At 35.7% G+C, this 15,838-nt stretch overlaps 1 protein-coding gene across 3 annotated transcripts; it reads left to right on the top strand.

Moving 5' to 3' along the window:
- Nucleotides 1-3,166: 3,166 nt before the first annotated feature.
- LOC138315851 (transcriptional repressor CTCF-like) lies at nt 3,167-15,830 on the top strand. 3 transcript variants are annotated; one of them, XM_069257153.1, is made up of 11 exons: nt 3,167-3,237; nt 5,386-5,674; nt 6,359-6,648; nt 7,551-7,757; nt 8,205-8,303; nt 8,935-10,120; nt 10,335-10,786; nt 12,246-12,398; nt 12,881-12,989; nt 13,633-13,723; nt 14,172-15,830. In XM_069257153.1, the coding sequence occupies exons 2-11, from the start codon at nt 5,410-5,412 to the stop codon at nt 14,239-14,241; spliced, it is 2,922 nt and encodes a 973-aa protein (XP_069113254.1). In that variant the 5' UTR covers nt 3,167-3,237; nt 5,386-5,409; the 3' UTR covers nt 14,242-15,830. The 3 variants fall into 3 exon arrangements, with proteins under 3 accessions (XP_069113254.1, XP_069113256.1, XP_069113253.1); XM_069257152.1 differs by lacking the exon at nt 3,167-3,237 and adding an exon at nt 3,252-3,544; XM_069257155.1 differs by lacking the exons at nt 3,167-3,237; nt 12,246-12,398; nt 12,881-12,989; nt 13,633-13,723; nt 14,172-15,830 and adding exons at nt 3,251-3,544; nt 11,496-11,643.
- The last annotated feature ends 8 nt before the right edge of the window (nt 15,831-15,838 follow it).

Here is a 15,838-nt window from a genome sequence, read left to right as displayed (position 1 = left end):
TGATTATAATGTAAATTAATCCGTAACAACAGTTTTATTCAGAAGATACCTATTCATTAACAATAGAACATTTTTAAAAAATTACTACCAAATTAGTGTTAGTGTAAGCTACGCAATCATTGACATTAAATTGAAATCGTGTATTTTGCTACTATAAAACAAAACATTTAGTATTTCGTTTCAAACAACAGATCCTATTATCCACAAGAAAAAGTCTGCAAAACTTAGTAATATCTTTCTGTTTTGAAATAGTGCAATAAATTACAACATGGATGAAACATCATTTCAAATATTTTCAGTAGGCTACGTTAAGTCAGTTGCATGTCATTATTCTATTCAATATGTTAACTATTCGGTACCATCTGAACTTACCTATTCGTGACCTTGGAATATGATTTCTACCACAATAGGCGCTGTTATTCAACTCTCAGGGTATCAGATAAACGATGCAGCTGTTGATTAACAATTTGTTTATACCACGTGTATACCACACGTGGTATAAACTCTGTACACATTCTGATTGGCTGACACGGTGAACTATGACCGAACTACTTATTTCTCAGTGCAACATCGTCATTTGTCAAAGTCATTAATAATCGAGTGACGTCACGCTACAATGTACGTTGTGATCGCCGCATGACATCAAACTGCTGTTGAAAAGCGTACAGTATGCGTCGGGAAGTAAACGGCACGGCATTGCCGTGTGCATGTTTTTTATAGTCCGACAAAGAGTGTTATATTTTGAGTAACCTTGAAAAAGTAACTTGAATAATACGTTAAATGAGAATTATTTCATCATAAAGTTGTTCCCAATTCGAAGACTTTTATATGAATGGATTCTTTATCAAAATATGACTTTTGAATATTAATTAGCACCGTTTTGCTGATGTAAATATCACTACATCTTATTTGCATATATTGGCAAACACACGTTAGGCCTACCTTATCCTCGTCGTATTTATATCGGCTAACACCGGATATAACTGTGGTAGAAACAGGTCACATGACTCGTGGTTATTGGATATGGAATTTATTCAACACTCGTAAGTAATTTTTTTAAAAGTTACAAAAGACACTCGCTAAAGCTTGATTTATTTAAAAGTCGAGAGGAGATAATACACAAAGTTTCACAAATTCATGTAAGCTACGTTACCGCTATTTCTGAGGTAAGTGCATCGATAGTCGGAGACCCACGGCAGATCGCACTACACTACGCTACAGTACTAGTGTAGTGTAGTGCGATCACTCGTGGGTCTCTGACGATGAGGTAATTATAAGTGTCAAGAGAATCTCAACGAGGACGTCACACAAAGAATAACAAATAAATATAATCTTGAAATATGAATCATTGATCACAAATGTCTTCTTGTGACCAAAACATATACAAAATGAAGATATTCGTATGAAATTTGGAAAGCTTGTAGCTGAAGTGGTACTCTTCCAAATGGCGACCCCTAAATTATTATAGATTCGTTACAGTTATTTTACAAGGTAATGAATAACTAGTATTCGTCAAGCGACATACCATTTTCACTGGTTTGAGGTACATCTTCACGTCATTGCAAGCCAATCCGTGAAGATACTGCTGTTTCGATGTGCATGTCGGGTTCTTGAAAAAGAAATGTTGTTTAATTGGTAAACGTTTACACCTTAAAGTAATTTACAGCATGACGCAAGCTACAGCAGCGTAGGAATATGAAACCAGAAACATATATACATAGAGATTGGCAACTCCGCCATTTTTACGATCGGCAGATGTACCTCTGTATGTGCTTAGGGTTTTTTAGATAAACTTTTAAATAGTTAAATACAGCAGAATAACTTTGAAATGTTATAAAAGTTCAGTAATTTTCAGATGGTTTGAGGACAATTTTGGACAGAAAAAATAATATTTTAACTTATATATTAATAAAACAAAATGCACTTCCGGTTTTGAATGTCTGATTTTCGAACAACCGGGTAAAATTGCCGATTTTCATGCTTTCAAAAAACATATTAAATAACATCAATTGGGAAAACTGGTCACATTAAACCATGATATAATATTTAAACTTTGTATTGATGCAAAAATATCATGTTTAAAATAATACACTTGAAAGAAGTTAGCCAAGGGAAAATGCCTATAAACCGGAGGTCCCGCTGCCTGTCAACAAAGACAAAGAAGGAGTTTCCAATCTCTATGTATATATGTTTCTGATGAAACACAATGGAGGGGGGGGGGGGGCAAAGGTCATCAATATCTTGTGGAGGGGGGGGGGGGGCAAAGGTCATCAATATCTTGTACCCTATCCCCAACCCCAACCCCGCTTCCCGCACCCATAGGAGGAGATTAATTCAACTTACAACCAAGACTTTATACACTTTTTTTCGTATATCATTACATATATTCCTTGTACACATCTATAGACAGTGGCGTTGCTAACTGGAAATTAATGAATACGCAAATTGGCCAAGGCGCAAGATTTTGGCGTTTGGGGATCCGGGGGAGACGATTTAGAATGGCTGAGATAAGTTTTACGATGTATTTTGATGATTATGCAAGCGCCTTCTCAGCGCGAGATTTTAGTGTGTGTGTGTGGGGGGGGGGGGGGGGGGGGGGGGGGGGGGGGCGTCTCCCCGGTAAAAAATTGCGATTTAGAATGGCTGAGATGAGTTTTACAATGTATTTTGATGATTTTAAAGCGCTCCAATATTAATCTTTGAAGAGAAATATTCAGAAATAGTAGAACTCCTTGGTGGACATTTTTAGTCCAGTTCACGTGTATTGATTTTTAATTTTTTTAAGGTTTGATTTTTAATTATTTAAGGTTTGAACATTACGTGTTTTCACGTTTTAGGAAATGCGCCGCGCAGCAACGGTATAAATTATAAAATAAAGTTTTGGTTACGAAAAATGTGCATGAGGATCCCTTTTCCTTTCAAAGGTGCATTTTTAAAACATTTCAGTCGGCGAAAATGGGTGGGATTAAAAGACATGTTATTCAATTTGTCTTCAGTCCTGAGAGAATTATAGCCTAGGACCATAATCCCCCAAGAAGGCAATTCAATGCTTAAATGTGGCCGCTTTACTAGAGAATATAGGTGTGGTGATAGGCCTATCCTAATGCATATATATCGAAAAAGTCCGCGTTTTCCTATCGAAAACTATTCGCACATGCGCAATAACAAATTACGAGGCGGAAACTATCTAGGTCATAAACAACGCCCTCGGGTGACGAAAATGTGAAAATATTTGAGGTAAAAACGCACCAGAGACAAAAATACAAAAGATTCGTTGCATATCCTATAGTTTAAACACGGCGATTGACCTTAAAATTGAATATGACAACGTGTAACTTATAAGATGTGTACATTCTAATGCCCAAAGGCAAGCGTTTTCAGTCATTCTGTTTGTCACACTTCCCGTTTCTAGCCGCCATTTTGGATTTTCCTCTCAGCTCGAAAATCACTGCGGTTGAAACTCGAAAGTTTCTACCTAAAACACAAATATTTTGACGCGATAGTGGCTTTAAAACATTCAATGGGATAGCAGAACCATTTGCAGGTAAATATTTTGCAGTTTAAAACTGTTTCTAAACAATATTTCGAGGAACACCCCGTCCCCTGCCGGCGAGGATCAGCATTAGCAGAGGGCGCTGGTCAAAAATCATTGCTGCACGGTGGCGCTGTACCGTCGAAATGAGATAACCCCCAACTTTCAGTTTGTTTCACAAGTCGTGATACCGTATGAAGTTGTGAAGATTAATTAAATCGACAAGACTCTCAACATTGACAATAAATATGAAGAAATGACTCATTTTTGGCTTTCGAGTTGTCCGCCATTATCAAGGTTTAATATTTTAGTTCGTGGATTTTTTGGCCCTATGTTTACATGCCTGTTGAGTCTATAACTTTACTTAAACGACGAAATTGTAATTTGGGGCCTATCACATATTTAATGCATAGCCTAAGCCTACAACCCGAACTCCTTTAGGCCTACATATTGCATTAATCTAGGTAAACCAAATAGGCCTATAAAGTAAGGCCTAAAAATTAAAGTCTCCTTTTGTAGGTGTACTGGAAACGCGTGTATATTTACTTCATTACTGTAAAATTTTTTAGCATCTCCCCAGAAATTGCAATGGGTGTAACAATGGTTCCCTTTTTACATTCACAATTTTCTTATGGAAAACAAAAAATATTCAATACAAGTTCCATTTACCATTATATACTTGATATGACTGAATTCTAGTGAAGAGGAAAATGATCTTAATTAAGTTATTTTCTTAACTGCGATGTTGGCCCATATATCAGTTCAATAGTTGTGCTAAAACGGTGTTATGTTCATTATAACTGCATGGGGTCTGAAGCTAAATATCTTTTAGTACATATACCATTGTGTATATATGTAGCGGGATTGGACTGGGTTGATCATCGGTGATCAGGTAGCTCATGATCAGTCGGTAGAGCACTCGGCTAGTATTTGGAGGGTCCCGGCTTCGAATCTCGGTCTGGCCACTACATTTTCTCCTCTCCTGTTACAGAATTGACCCCAACTAAATAACCAACGATGGTGGTGTTTGGAAGGGTCTCGTGTGTCTTCGAGGGCGAAGACTTCGAGAAAGGAGGGAGGAGTGAGGCAGAATTGGACGGGGTCAATCGCCGGTGGCCAGGTGGCTCAGTCGGTAGAGCACTCGGCTAGTGTTCGGAGGGTCCCGTGTTTGAATCCCGGTCTGGCCGCTACATTTTCTCCTCTCCTGTTACACATATACATAAATGAATCAATCCCAAACATTTCAATATCTATAGATCATTAGTTTTTGACATTGTGACATGTTTCAAATTATTTTTTTCAAACAGATTTAATAGACATAGAGATTGGAAACTCTTTCTTTGTCTATTTTTAAAAAAGGCAGAAGGACCTCCGATTTGTAGGCATTTCCCCTTTGCTAACTTCTTTTAGTGTATTCCTTTAAACATGATATTTTGGCATCATCACAAAAGTTTTGATATCATATCATGGTTTGATGTGAGCAGTAAATTTTCCAATTGATATTATTTAATATGATTTTTGAAAGCAAGAAAATCAGCAATTTTACCTGTTTTTTTCTCTTCGAAAATCAGACATTCAAAACTGGAAGTGCATTTTGTTTTATTAATATAAAATTAAGTTAAAATGTTATTTTTTTCTTTCTAAAATGGTACTGAAGCCATTTGAAAATTACTGATCTATTATAATCTATCGAAGTTATTCTGCTGTGTTTAACTATTTAAGAGTAATCTAAAAACCCAGGGGCCCCCTAAGCACATACAGAGGTACCTGTTCCGATCAAAAAAATGCTGCAGTTGCCAATCTCTCTAATATATGTTTCTGTTGTTTGTTATGATATAAAAAAAAATTTTCAGGAGAGAAGGTGACAGGTGACTAAAATGGATCCAGGAAGTGAAAATCCGACAGAGGGTCCAGGCGTTCCAGTGAATCTCAATGATCTTCAGCACTATTTGGTGACATTTAACAAAGAAATTGAACAGAATGATGATCCTGATCAGTTTACAGTTGGAGCAGATGGCAGTGGTGTGGTGGTAGGTGAGCCGTTATCAGGTGGACAGGGAGAGCCAGCATTTATTGCCGTTCCAGCAGAAAAAGTTGAGCCCATCGATCCGTCAGATGTGGAAAATGTTGTCAATGTTGTTGGTAAATATTACTAAATGTCTTTAGTAATGAGAAAAAAATATTATAAGGTGTCAGATTTAGCCTTTATTTTCTTTTAAAATTATCTGCCCACACCACATACCAAGATAAATTTGAATTGGAATTTTTTTTAAGCTGGGCCTTTTAGCTATATTCCATCTTTGCATATTGCAGAGTTAGTTCCCTTGCGAGTAGGTATCCATTGTGAAGTCATTATTTTGTGATCACAATTTACATCATTTTCTCCGAAAAGTATGAAAAACACATGGCATCACAATCAATACCTACCCACAAGTACAGATAACTCTGTAACATGCAAATAAAGAATATATAGTCTGTACAACAGGTACATCAATTTATTTTTTAGATGGACCACAACATCAGACAACCAATAAATCAATTATATATTCAGACAAAAAACCCTAATTGTTATGTATTATCAGCAAAATCTACTTGTTTCATTCTGTAAGTGTTTAGCAATAACCTCATTGATACCAGTATATATGTTATAGGTGTTAAATGTAACATAGGCTAATTTTTCCAGAATGATTTCTATTAATTTGCCATCAAAAAAGAAACATTATAAAATATTGCTATAATACCAGAAGGAAACCAATCAAAAAGGTTAATTGTATTTCAGGATTTTGATAGTCTTATATCTTATGCTGATTTTTGTTTCATTTTCAGATCTAAAACTGCCATATGGAACTGCCATGGATATTGGTGAAGCTGTTCAGCAATTGAGTCAAGTGGAGACAACTCCTGAGGTCAGAGACCAGACCCAGTCAATCACAAACGGGCAACCAGAGGAGGTATCTGTTGGCTTGGAGGACCCTGGGATAGATCAAGCAGTGAACAACTGTATGGCAGAGGTTCAAGCACACATGGCAGAGATAGCAGCTCAGGGACAAGTCACAAAACTTACAAATGTTGAAGAACTCTCAAAGGCAGTCAACAACAAAGAATGCTTTATGAAAGTATGATTATAAGCATTGATATGAGCTCAGAAAAGATACAATGTAGATAATTCTTAATTTTAGCTTTTAGCTATATAGGTTTATCAAAAAAGAAAAGGCAGTTTACTGATTTATTTATGAAATTTGAAATATGTACTGTTTTCAAATCTGTAAAATCATATGCACTTGAGGTGTAACGATTCACCATTGCATTGGATCATAGTGTGGTGCATCAATGTATTGTTTATCCACAATTTGTATCACAATATCTGAAATGTTGTAGTTATCTCCCTTGATCAACGTTAGCTATATACCGGTATACTTTTAGTTGTAAAAAAATGTGGCATACCAAGGGCAAGGTGGCAAATATATAAACCTGTGGCCGCGGTAGCAGCTTATACAACTGCCTGTTGGTGTTATTTCAAATTCAAATTATCTCAATGCAAGAACTGTTTTTGGAAAACGAACAAAGCATAATATTTTTTTCATATTGAATGTGGACAAAGGCTGAAGTAGCCTACCACAATCAGACTAGTGTCAGGAGATAACTACAACTTTTCAGGTGCATGATGCACCACTCTGGGATCCAATACATCAATGCATCAATAATTGTCAGTGTACACCTTTAAGTTTATTGTTCAGTCAATCATACAGGTTTAAGTTTACCATTTATTTTATTTTTTGCTGAAATCAGTCCTACAAATTGGGATTGATCAATTCTTGATAATGAGATTGATTGCATGATCAACACTGTTAGTGATAACGGAAATATTATGCATATTAGCAGTACCCAAGTAAATTGTTTGTTTATTCTGAAGGAATTGTGATTCAAAAATATTTTACACAATAGGAAAACTGAATCTATTATGGTTTTGTAGCTGATGTAGATTTTTCTATTAACAGACATTTTAATTATTTTGCAGCAATTGGAGATTCCTGTTAGTAATTCAGGAGATGGCGATCAGAAGATAGTCCATGTTGTGTCTATTGATGGTCAGGAACACATGCAGCTTGTGGATGCAGCAGCTGCTGGACTGACCACTGGTCTGACCACAGGACTCAGCACAAGCACTGGTCAGCTTATACAGATTCCCACTGTCTCAACGACGTTGACAGATAGCATTGAACAGGTATCTATTCAATTATTTTTTCAGGTAAATGTTGTTGACTAAGCGTCATATTTTCTAAAACACCTATTGGATTTTTCTACTGGGTGTAAATATACCTTATATAAATGTATATGTATATATACCTTATATGAATATATATATATTCAATGCATTTAAGAATTTGATGTCATATAGTTAATAATTACCCTTAGCTTAACACTGAAATTCCATTAGCTTGCTCGAAAATTTATTTTGTTTGCTTTTATATTTCGTTTCTTGTTTATTTTTACAGGAGCTAGGTGATATACTTAGTTTCACAAAGTTTATACTTTGAATACCATTAAATCATGAAGAAGTTGTTGCCATAAAGGCATGCATGTGCTATTACTCTTTTAGCGTCAAACTCATTTAACTTGCTCCAAAACTTGTTTGAATGTTTTTGATAAAGTGTTTTGTGTATTTCTGTAGGAACTAGCTGATACTGTAGGGAATGGTTCAGATCCTGTTGCTGTTCTGGCATCTGTTGCAGCCAATACATCTACACTCAACCAATTACAGACTATAACGGTAAACTCTTTACACTCTTTTATCACATAGTATTAAATACTATCTTTGAAATGGGAAGTATATCTACAATCATCATGGCTCATATGTAAGAAAAACTGAAAATTGGTGTAGTTTGCTGTCTGTACATACAAGTTATATTAATTTGCACTTGTAACTAGGGGTATAACAATATATCTGACTATCAATATAATGTGATTGTTTTCCTCTGTACTGGATTATTGTTAATTTGATGACAAAATCAACAAGTTGATAACAATTGCTAATTATACGCTCAGCTGCCATGTAGTTTCAATAGTCAGATATTTTCCTATACTTTAAAATAAAATGAAGCACTTGCAGAGATTTGATGCAGTGACAGTCGCAATATAAAATATCTTTTTTTTTCCCATGACATTTATTCACAAACAAACTTGGATATTGTTCTCAATTTTGATCGTCCGTGTGTTTAAACTGCTACATATACACTAGCAGGTAAAGGGAAATAACTTTAAAACAATGCATGACATGGATGCCAATTTCATTGACTGAAATTAAATAAAATTCAGAATACAATGCTATCACAATATTATTGCAAAATTGTAGTCTGTAATAGATACATTGCAACATTGCTTATGATTGAATTTATATTTAGGTTGGTCAGACAGAGTTGAATTCAGCACAGCTGGTAGCCTTACAGAACTCATCAGACAGCACTCAGCCACAACTAGTCGCCGTTCAGGCCAGGGAGGGGTCCATGGAGATCATGGGTGCAGAAGGAGAAAATAATCCCAACTCAATTGTTTTGAACACAGGAGACAATAATTTCCAGACAGTCACTATAGTACCGTCGGAGGTGAACCCCAGCGGTGAAATGAGTTATGTCCTGATTGTGTCCCAGCCTGATAAGGAGGACAGTATAGGCTCCCCTAAACAATTGAACCTGGACATGAGCACTATGCTGGACATGAAAGAAGAATCTCAAGAAATGGTTGAAGAAATCGTCCAGGAAGATGGTAGTACTCGTAGGGTCATAACAATTGTACCAAAACGTATGTCGATGCCAGCTGTGACTCACCAAGCACAGCTGATGTGTCATTATTGTGATTATACAAGTCCGAAACGGTACCTGTTGATGCGCCACATGAAAACCCACTCAGAGGATCGGCCACATAAGTGTAACATTTGTGATCGTGGATTCAAAACAATGGCATCATTACAGAATCATGTGAACACACACACGGGCATAAGGCCGCATAAATGTAAGGAATGCGAAGCAGCATTCACCACATCAGGGGAACTTGTTAGACATATTCGCTATAAGCATACATTTGAGAAGCCTCACAAGTGCACTGAATGTGATTACGCCAGTGTTGAGTTAAGTAAAATGAAGAGACACATGCGATCACACACTGGTGAGCGCCCTTACCACTGTCCGCACTGTAACTATGCGAGTCCAGATACATACAAATTGAAGCGACACCTACGGATACATACAGGAGAGAAACCATATGAATGCGATGTGTGCCATGCACGATTCACACAGAGCAACAGCCTTAAAGCTCATAAACTTATTCACTCTGGTAACAAGCCAGTGTTTCAATGCCACCTCTGCCCAACGACATGTGGTCGGAAAACAGATTTGAAGATCCATATGTCAAAGCTACACAGTAGTGCCAAACCATTGTGCTGTAAGAAATGTGGGAGTACCTTTCCCGATCGATACACCTACAAGTTACATATGAAAAGTCATGAAGGGGAAAAGTGCTTCAAGTGTGAGCAATGTGACTATGCTGCTCAGTCAATCCGCCACCTTGAGAGTCACATACTCACACACACTGGTGAGTCAATACGTCTGCGAGTCCAATAATTTCAAAAAAGGAAATAAATTTCGTTTATAATGGTACCAACTTTATTTGTGTGCCACAACATTTTTTTTCTAATCTTATCAATAATATTTGAGATATTTAAGATATGTTAGATATGATCATTTGAAAAATAACATTTTGTTTATGAAATCTAAAATGTTCATGTAAATTCCATGGTCTTTTTCAGGTGAGAAGCCATTTGAATGCAAGGAGTGCGGTCAGACATTTCGTCAGAAACAGCTACTGCGTCGTCACATCAACCTCTACCATTCACCAGAGTACAGTCCAGCGGAGGCACGAGACAAAATGTACGAGTGTGACGAATGTGACAAGACGTTTGCTCATAAGGGCAATCTGATTCGTCACATGCAACAGCATGATCCTGACAGCGTCCAGTACAAGGACTTAGCTGGCCAGGGGAGGTCACGTGATAGCCTGTCATCCCCATTAACGGCCGAGCAGCTACTACAGGGCAGTCTGCTGACAGAGATGAGAGAAGGGAAGCTAGGTAACACTCCAAAAATTGTCATAGTTCATCCAGATGGAAGAGTGGAGGAAGTGACGTCAAAGCTGCAAACTCTTGCTCACGAGAAAGATGCAGAAGATGTCCTCATGGCAATGACTGATGACCGAGATCAGGTAATTGGGTCAGTCTGCAATAAGACAAAGGAAATAACTATGTAACTAAATGTTGTGAGGTGTAGTCCAGAAGAAGATTTCCTTAGGAATATTGGCTCTAGATTGCGACATGTCAAAATTACTTCTTATTTTTTTTTTTCACCAGAATGGACATTATGATTTCACCTACTTTTTGAATTGCATGAATTCGAGTCTCTAGACATGTTAGAACCATTAAGAAAGTTTTAGCCGTCTGGAACATAAAATAGAAATGTTATTTTAGCATTGTTGATGAACACACTAAGAGAATCATTCTTTATTCCTGTGATAATTATAGACCTTTGATTAGAAACTTGGCATCATCCCTGTGATGAGAAGTGTTTCTAAATTAATTGCATAAATTAATACATATGTATGTAGATTACAAAGCTAAGTAGACAGTGATGATCACTGTTGTATATACTGTAAACCAACTTTCTTTCATGTGCAGTTTACTTTTGCGAATTTCATGATCCATGCAAATTTGCGAAATTTAATCTCTGCGAATTAGCATCTTCATAATTTATATTGATATGGATTTCAATTCCAATTTTAAATTTGCAAATGTTAAATTGTTTTGAAATGCAAACTGAAATTCAATAGCTTGAAAAAAAGTTGGTTTAGAGTACCGATATGTTATTGTATGTTTACCATCATGGCTATAACAGTCCCTTCTTATTTTATTGTACAGGTGGAACATGGTCACCCTGACTCCATACTACAGGTCAGTGGTGGTGGCAGCCTTGACAATCAGACGATAAGGATAGCTCTATGCCAACTCTACCATACCTAACCCAGATGCAGAATCAGTACTACAGGAGCTACAACAACAGACAGATGATGAGGTATGATAACCTTTATTGAATCAAACTTTAAAAAAAACCTTTTTGTTGTCCTGAATATATATTTACATATAAAATCAAATTTCAAAATGACATGTTACAACATTAAGAAAGTTTTAGCCGTCTGGAACATAAAAAGAAATGTTATTTTAGCATTGTTGATGAACACACTAACAAATCATTCTTTATTCTGTGATAATTATAGACCTTTGATTAGAAACTTGGCCATCATCCCTGTGATGAGAAGTGTTTCTAAATTAATTGCATAAATTAATACATATGTATGTAGATTACAAAGCTAAGTAGACAGTGATGATCACTGTTGTATATACTGTAAACCAACTTTCTTTCATGTGCAGTTTACTTTTGCGAATTTCATGATCCATGCAAATTTGCGAAATTTAATCTCTGCGAATTAGCATCTTCATAATTTATATTGATATGGATTTCAATTCCAATTTTAAATTTGCAAATGTTAAATTGTTTTGAAATGCAAACTGAAATTCAATAGCTTGAAAAAAAGTTGGTTTAGAGTACCGATATGTTATTGTATGTTTACCATCATGGCTATAACAGTCCCTTCTTATTTTATTGTACAGGTGGAACATGGTCACCCTGACTCCATACTACAGGTCAGTGGTGGTGGCAGCCTTGACAATCAGACGATAAGGATAGCTCTAGCCAACTCTACCATACCTAACCCAGATGCAGAATCAGTACTACAGGAGCTACAACAACAGACAGATGATGAGGTATGATAACCTTTATTGAATCAAACTTAAAAAAAAACCTTTTTGTTGTCCTGAATATATATTTACATGTAAAAGCAAATTTCAAAATGATATTGACAACAAAGATCAAATACATGTACAAAGAAGGAAATAATTTGAAGTACAGTAATTACAATTTCAGATAAAGTCTGTAAAATGAGAGGTTTCAAGTATTAAGCCAAATATTAGATAAACATAGATTTGCATAAATTATTTTCAGTTGTTTTTTTTCTCATGATCCTGATGTTATTTGCTTGAATTATTTTTACCTAACAATAATATAGGGAGGATCAAATTAAAGATAGGGCAAATACCGATATTATCTAACTGCCTTGCAGTTGCAAAGGCTCTACATTTGAGAGGTCTATTTCAAGCCACAGTGAAAATTCACCAAGAAATACTATATGAATTTATGGTATCCCTTTCTCTGACATAGTATTGAAAATGAGCCTGTATTTATACAGAGGAAAGACGTTGAAACACAAGTTGCCTTGGAAACAGACAGTGAACATGAAGAAGAAGTGGAGCAAATATTTCAACAAAGTGGTGCAAGTGCTGAAGATGGAAATGTTGGTAAGTAGAGTGGAAAGGAATAGTGTAGTTGAACAAGGGGTTTGGGTTATGGACATTAGAGCAGTGTATCTTCAGGGCTTGACTGTCCGGGGTTAGGGGAGAAACAACATATGTAGCTTCTGAATTAATAAATCCTAGAGTTCTTAATACAGCTTCTTAGGAGGCTTATTCTTCAATTCAAGTGGTGGTACTGACCACCACTTTTTGTATTCGTGGTTGTGATGACCCTTGTGTATTAAAATGGTTTATTAAAACTCCTATGGTTGTGGATTGACATTGCTGGGCTGATCCATATGGTGACTTAAGGCTGATACCTTGGTATGGATTCATTTGGTGGACTGACACTGTCGGGACTGAGGCATGGATCAAAAGTGGATAGTCAACTTGATTTTGTCTAAAACTTACTTTTGATGGATACATTTTCATGTTTGATGAATGCATACATGGGATGCACAGTTCTGTTGTGCTAGATTCCAAAGTAGGAAATAGTTCTTAAATAGTATAAAATAAATTTTTGTCATATTTCCTTAATTGTCTAGGTGTCAATACATACACTGTACATACATGGGGCTCTTGCTTCAACAGACATGTTACATTGTCTTCTAGACACACATGCTAGATTAAATATTCTTTATTTCTTCAGACATGCTACAGATTGATCTACAATCAGCTGTACCGGATCAGGAAGAAGCGGGAAACGTTGTCATCAACCTTCAGCCAGCTATGGACACAAGGTACAAATCAAACTAATCGATTAAATAAAAACCTAGTTATTTGGATATTTTTCACATGGGTATAAAGCCCATCACAATTACCAGGGGTATACTGAAATTGTTGTATGTGTCTGTCTGATATTTTCTCTTCGAGTCGGGATCAATAATGTTGTTGCATCATTAGCTATCAAAGTGTTAGGTGAAAGTTATTTCTATACTTTTGTTGAATCACTAATATGTATTGTAGATTTTGTAATGCATCTCAAAAATGATATCAATAAGATTGCTAGATCTAATTTACATGTATTAATTTTATAACATTCATTTATTGATGCTATGAAACAGCAATCACAGGTATGCTCGGCAAGCCTGAGTACATGAAAACAATGATAACAATCTGCGATGAAAATTAAATGTTGTTATGGTACTTTCACACACTAATTGTCTTTTTTTCCCCATCTTTTTTAAGGTCAAAGAAGCAAAAGGAAAGTGATGAAGAGAATTCTAGTCCCACAAAGAAAATAAAGATCAGCTCATGAAATAGTCTCCAACAGTGCCCACCTCAGTTCAAAAAATGTTACTAAACTCAAGGTGAAAAGAATTTAATGTCCATGATTGAGATGTGAAATCAAACGAAATCTTGTGAAATGTTCATGTATTCAATGGGTTTCTCATTGCCTTTATACTTTGAGTTGTATTAATGAACATGTGTATTATTTGAAGATTTGGTATGCTGTGTTTATAGGCACGGGTAAATCATGTGGAGGACACTTATAATTGTATTATAATAGTAATCATAGAGATCATGGAAAATCATGTAACAACCTGCAAAAATGTACTCTATGATGTAGCCCAATTTGCTCAAATAGTAGCACAAAACAGTCATTATTTAACAGATAAAAGTGCACCAGAAATTTGTCATGTCTCTTCCTGTAGATCCACTTCCAATGAATTGAGGGGGCCAATTATATCTTACATAAACCTCTCATTTGATTGTCACAGTAAGTACCTTTATTGCTGCAGTGAAAAAGTATAATATATAACTGTGAAAGGAGCGGGTCGGTGTGACTTGTAAATAGTGTTAAATATGGTCTCTGTCACTCAGCTGACGGAGCATGCTTCTTTGGCTCAGTCGGTAGAGCCGTAGATTTCCACGCCAGAGACCCGGGTTCGATTCCTGGTCGGGGCACTCGACAGGAATGTGTATTTTCCCTGTTCTTCTACATAACAAACAAGACACTAAATATACATGTAGCCTCTTTCAGTCATTATTTTATATCATTTTTTAATAGAAGTTTTTGAAACAGTTAAACAACTGAGAATGTCACAAATTTTTATTAGATTGTAAGCAAAATTTCATTGGTCTTTTTTTCACTTAAACCATTAAACGTTTAAAATGTTGTTTATCACTAAATGCTGCTGTAATTTACTTCCCATGGCTAGATCTTTAGAGTTCAGTTTTAGCTATTGGAACTTGAACAGTATCATCAAACTAATTGGTGCAAAATTGATGATATTGTTGAAAATTACACAATATATTCACAGATATATTCTGTATTCTAAACATTTAATACTATTTATTTATTTCTATTAGCTTGTTAATTGTTAGCTTGAATCAATGGATAATGTATTTGTATAGTTGAGTATGACAAGTTTGGTATGTGTATGTAGAGCTTTATCTGAGTTTGTGTTTAGATGTGTATGCATGTATGACTTTTGACTAAACCTGGTTACCATATTTGTTACTGAAAGTTTTAACAGAATTATTTTCTTCTCTGATAAAAAGTGTTTGTAAAGCCTTTCCAGAGAGAGATTGATGTATGTACCTTGCATAAAGCGAGAATGAATGTATTCAAAAACCATTATGGAAACAGTCACAAACTAGTAAGTATTTTCTATAGAAACCAAAACATTTGTGATTGTTGCTGAACTGGAATGTTAGATCAGCTTTTTTTGCTTGTTATTGATTGAAAATGACAATATAAAACTGAATAAGAGAGCCATTCTGTTTGTTTGTACAAAAAAAAACAAAAAAAAAAAAAAACTGCTGTACAAAGTTCAGATATTGGTTGTCACTGAACAGTTATTTTTTTTTCAAATAATTTGAGATAAATGTCACTTAAAGTAACTAAGATT

Source organism: Argopecten irradians, chromosome 2, assembly GCF_041381155.1.
Source record: "Argopecten irradians isolate NY chromosome 2, Ai_NY, whole genome shotgun sequence".
In the NCBI taxonomy this organism is placed as follows: Eukaryota; Metazoa; Mollusca; class Bivalvia; order Pectinida; family Pectinidae; genus Argopecten; species Argopecten irradians.
This window is presented reverse-complemented; position numbering and strand designations above follow the sequence as displayed.

Bases quoted from the DNA above. Each gene is read 5' to 3' on its own strand.
- LOC138315851 (XM_069257153.1), top strand. From the start codon at position 5,410: ATGGATCCAGGAAGTGAAAATCCGACAGAGGGTCCAGGCGTTCCAGTG. The intron at 8,304-8,934 runs GTAAACTCTTTA...ATTTATATTTAG, and splicing joins ACCAATTACAGACTATAACG to GTTGGTCAGACAGAGTTGAA. The intron at 10,121-10,334 runs GTGAGTCAATAC...GGTCTTTTTCAG, and splicing joins TCACATACTCACACACACTG to GTGAGAAGCCATTTGAATGC.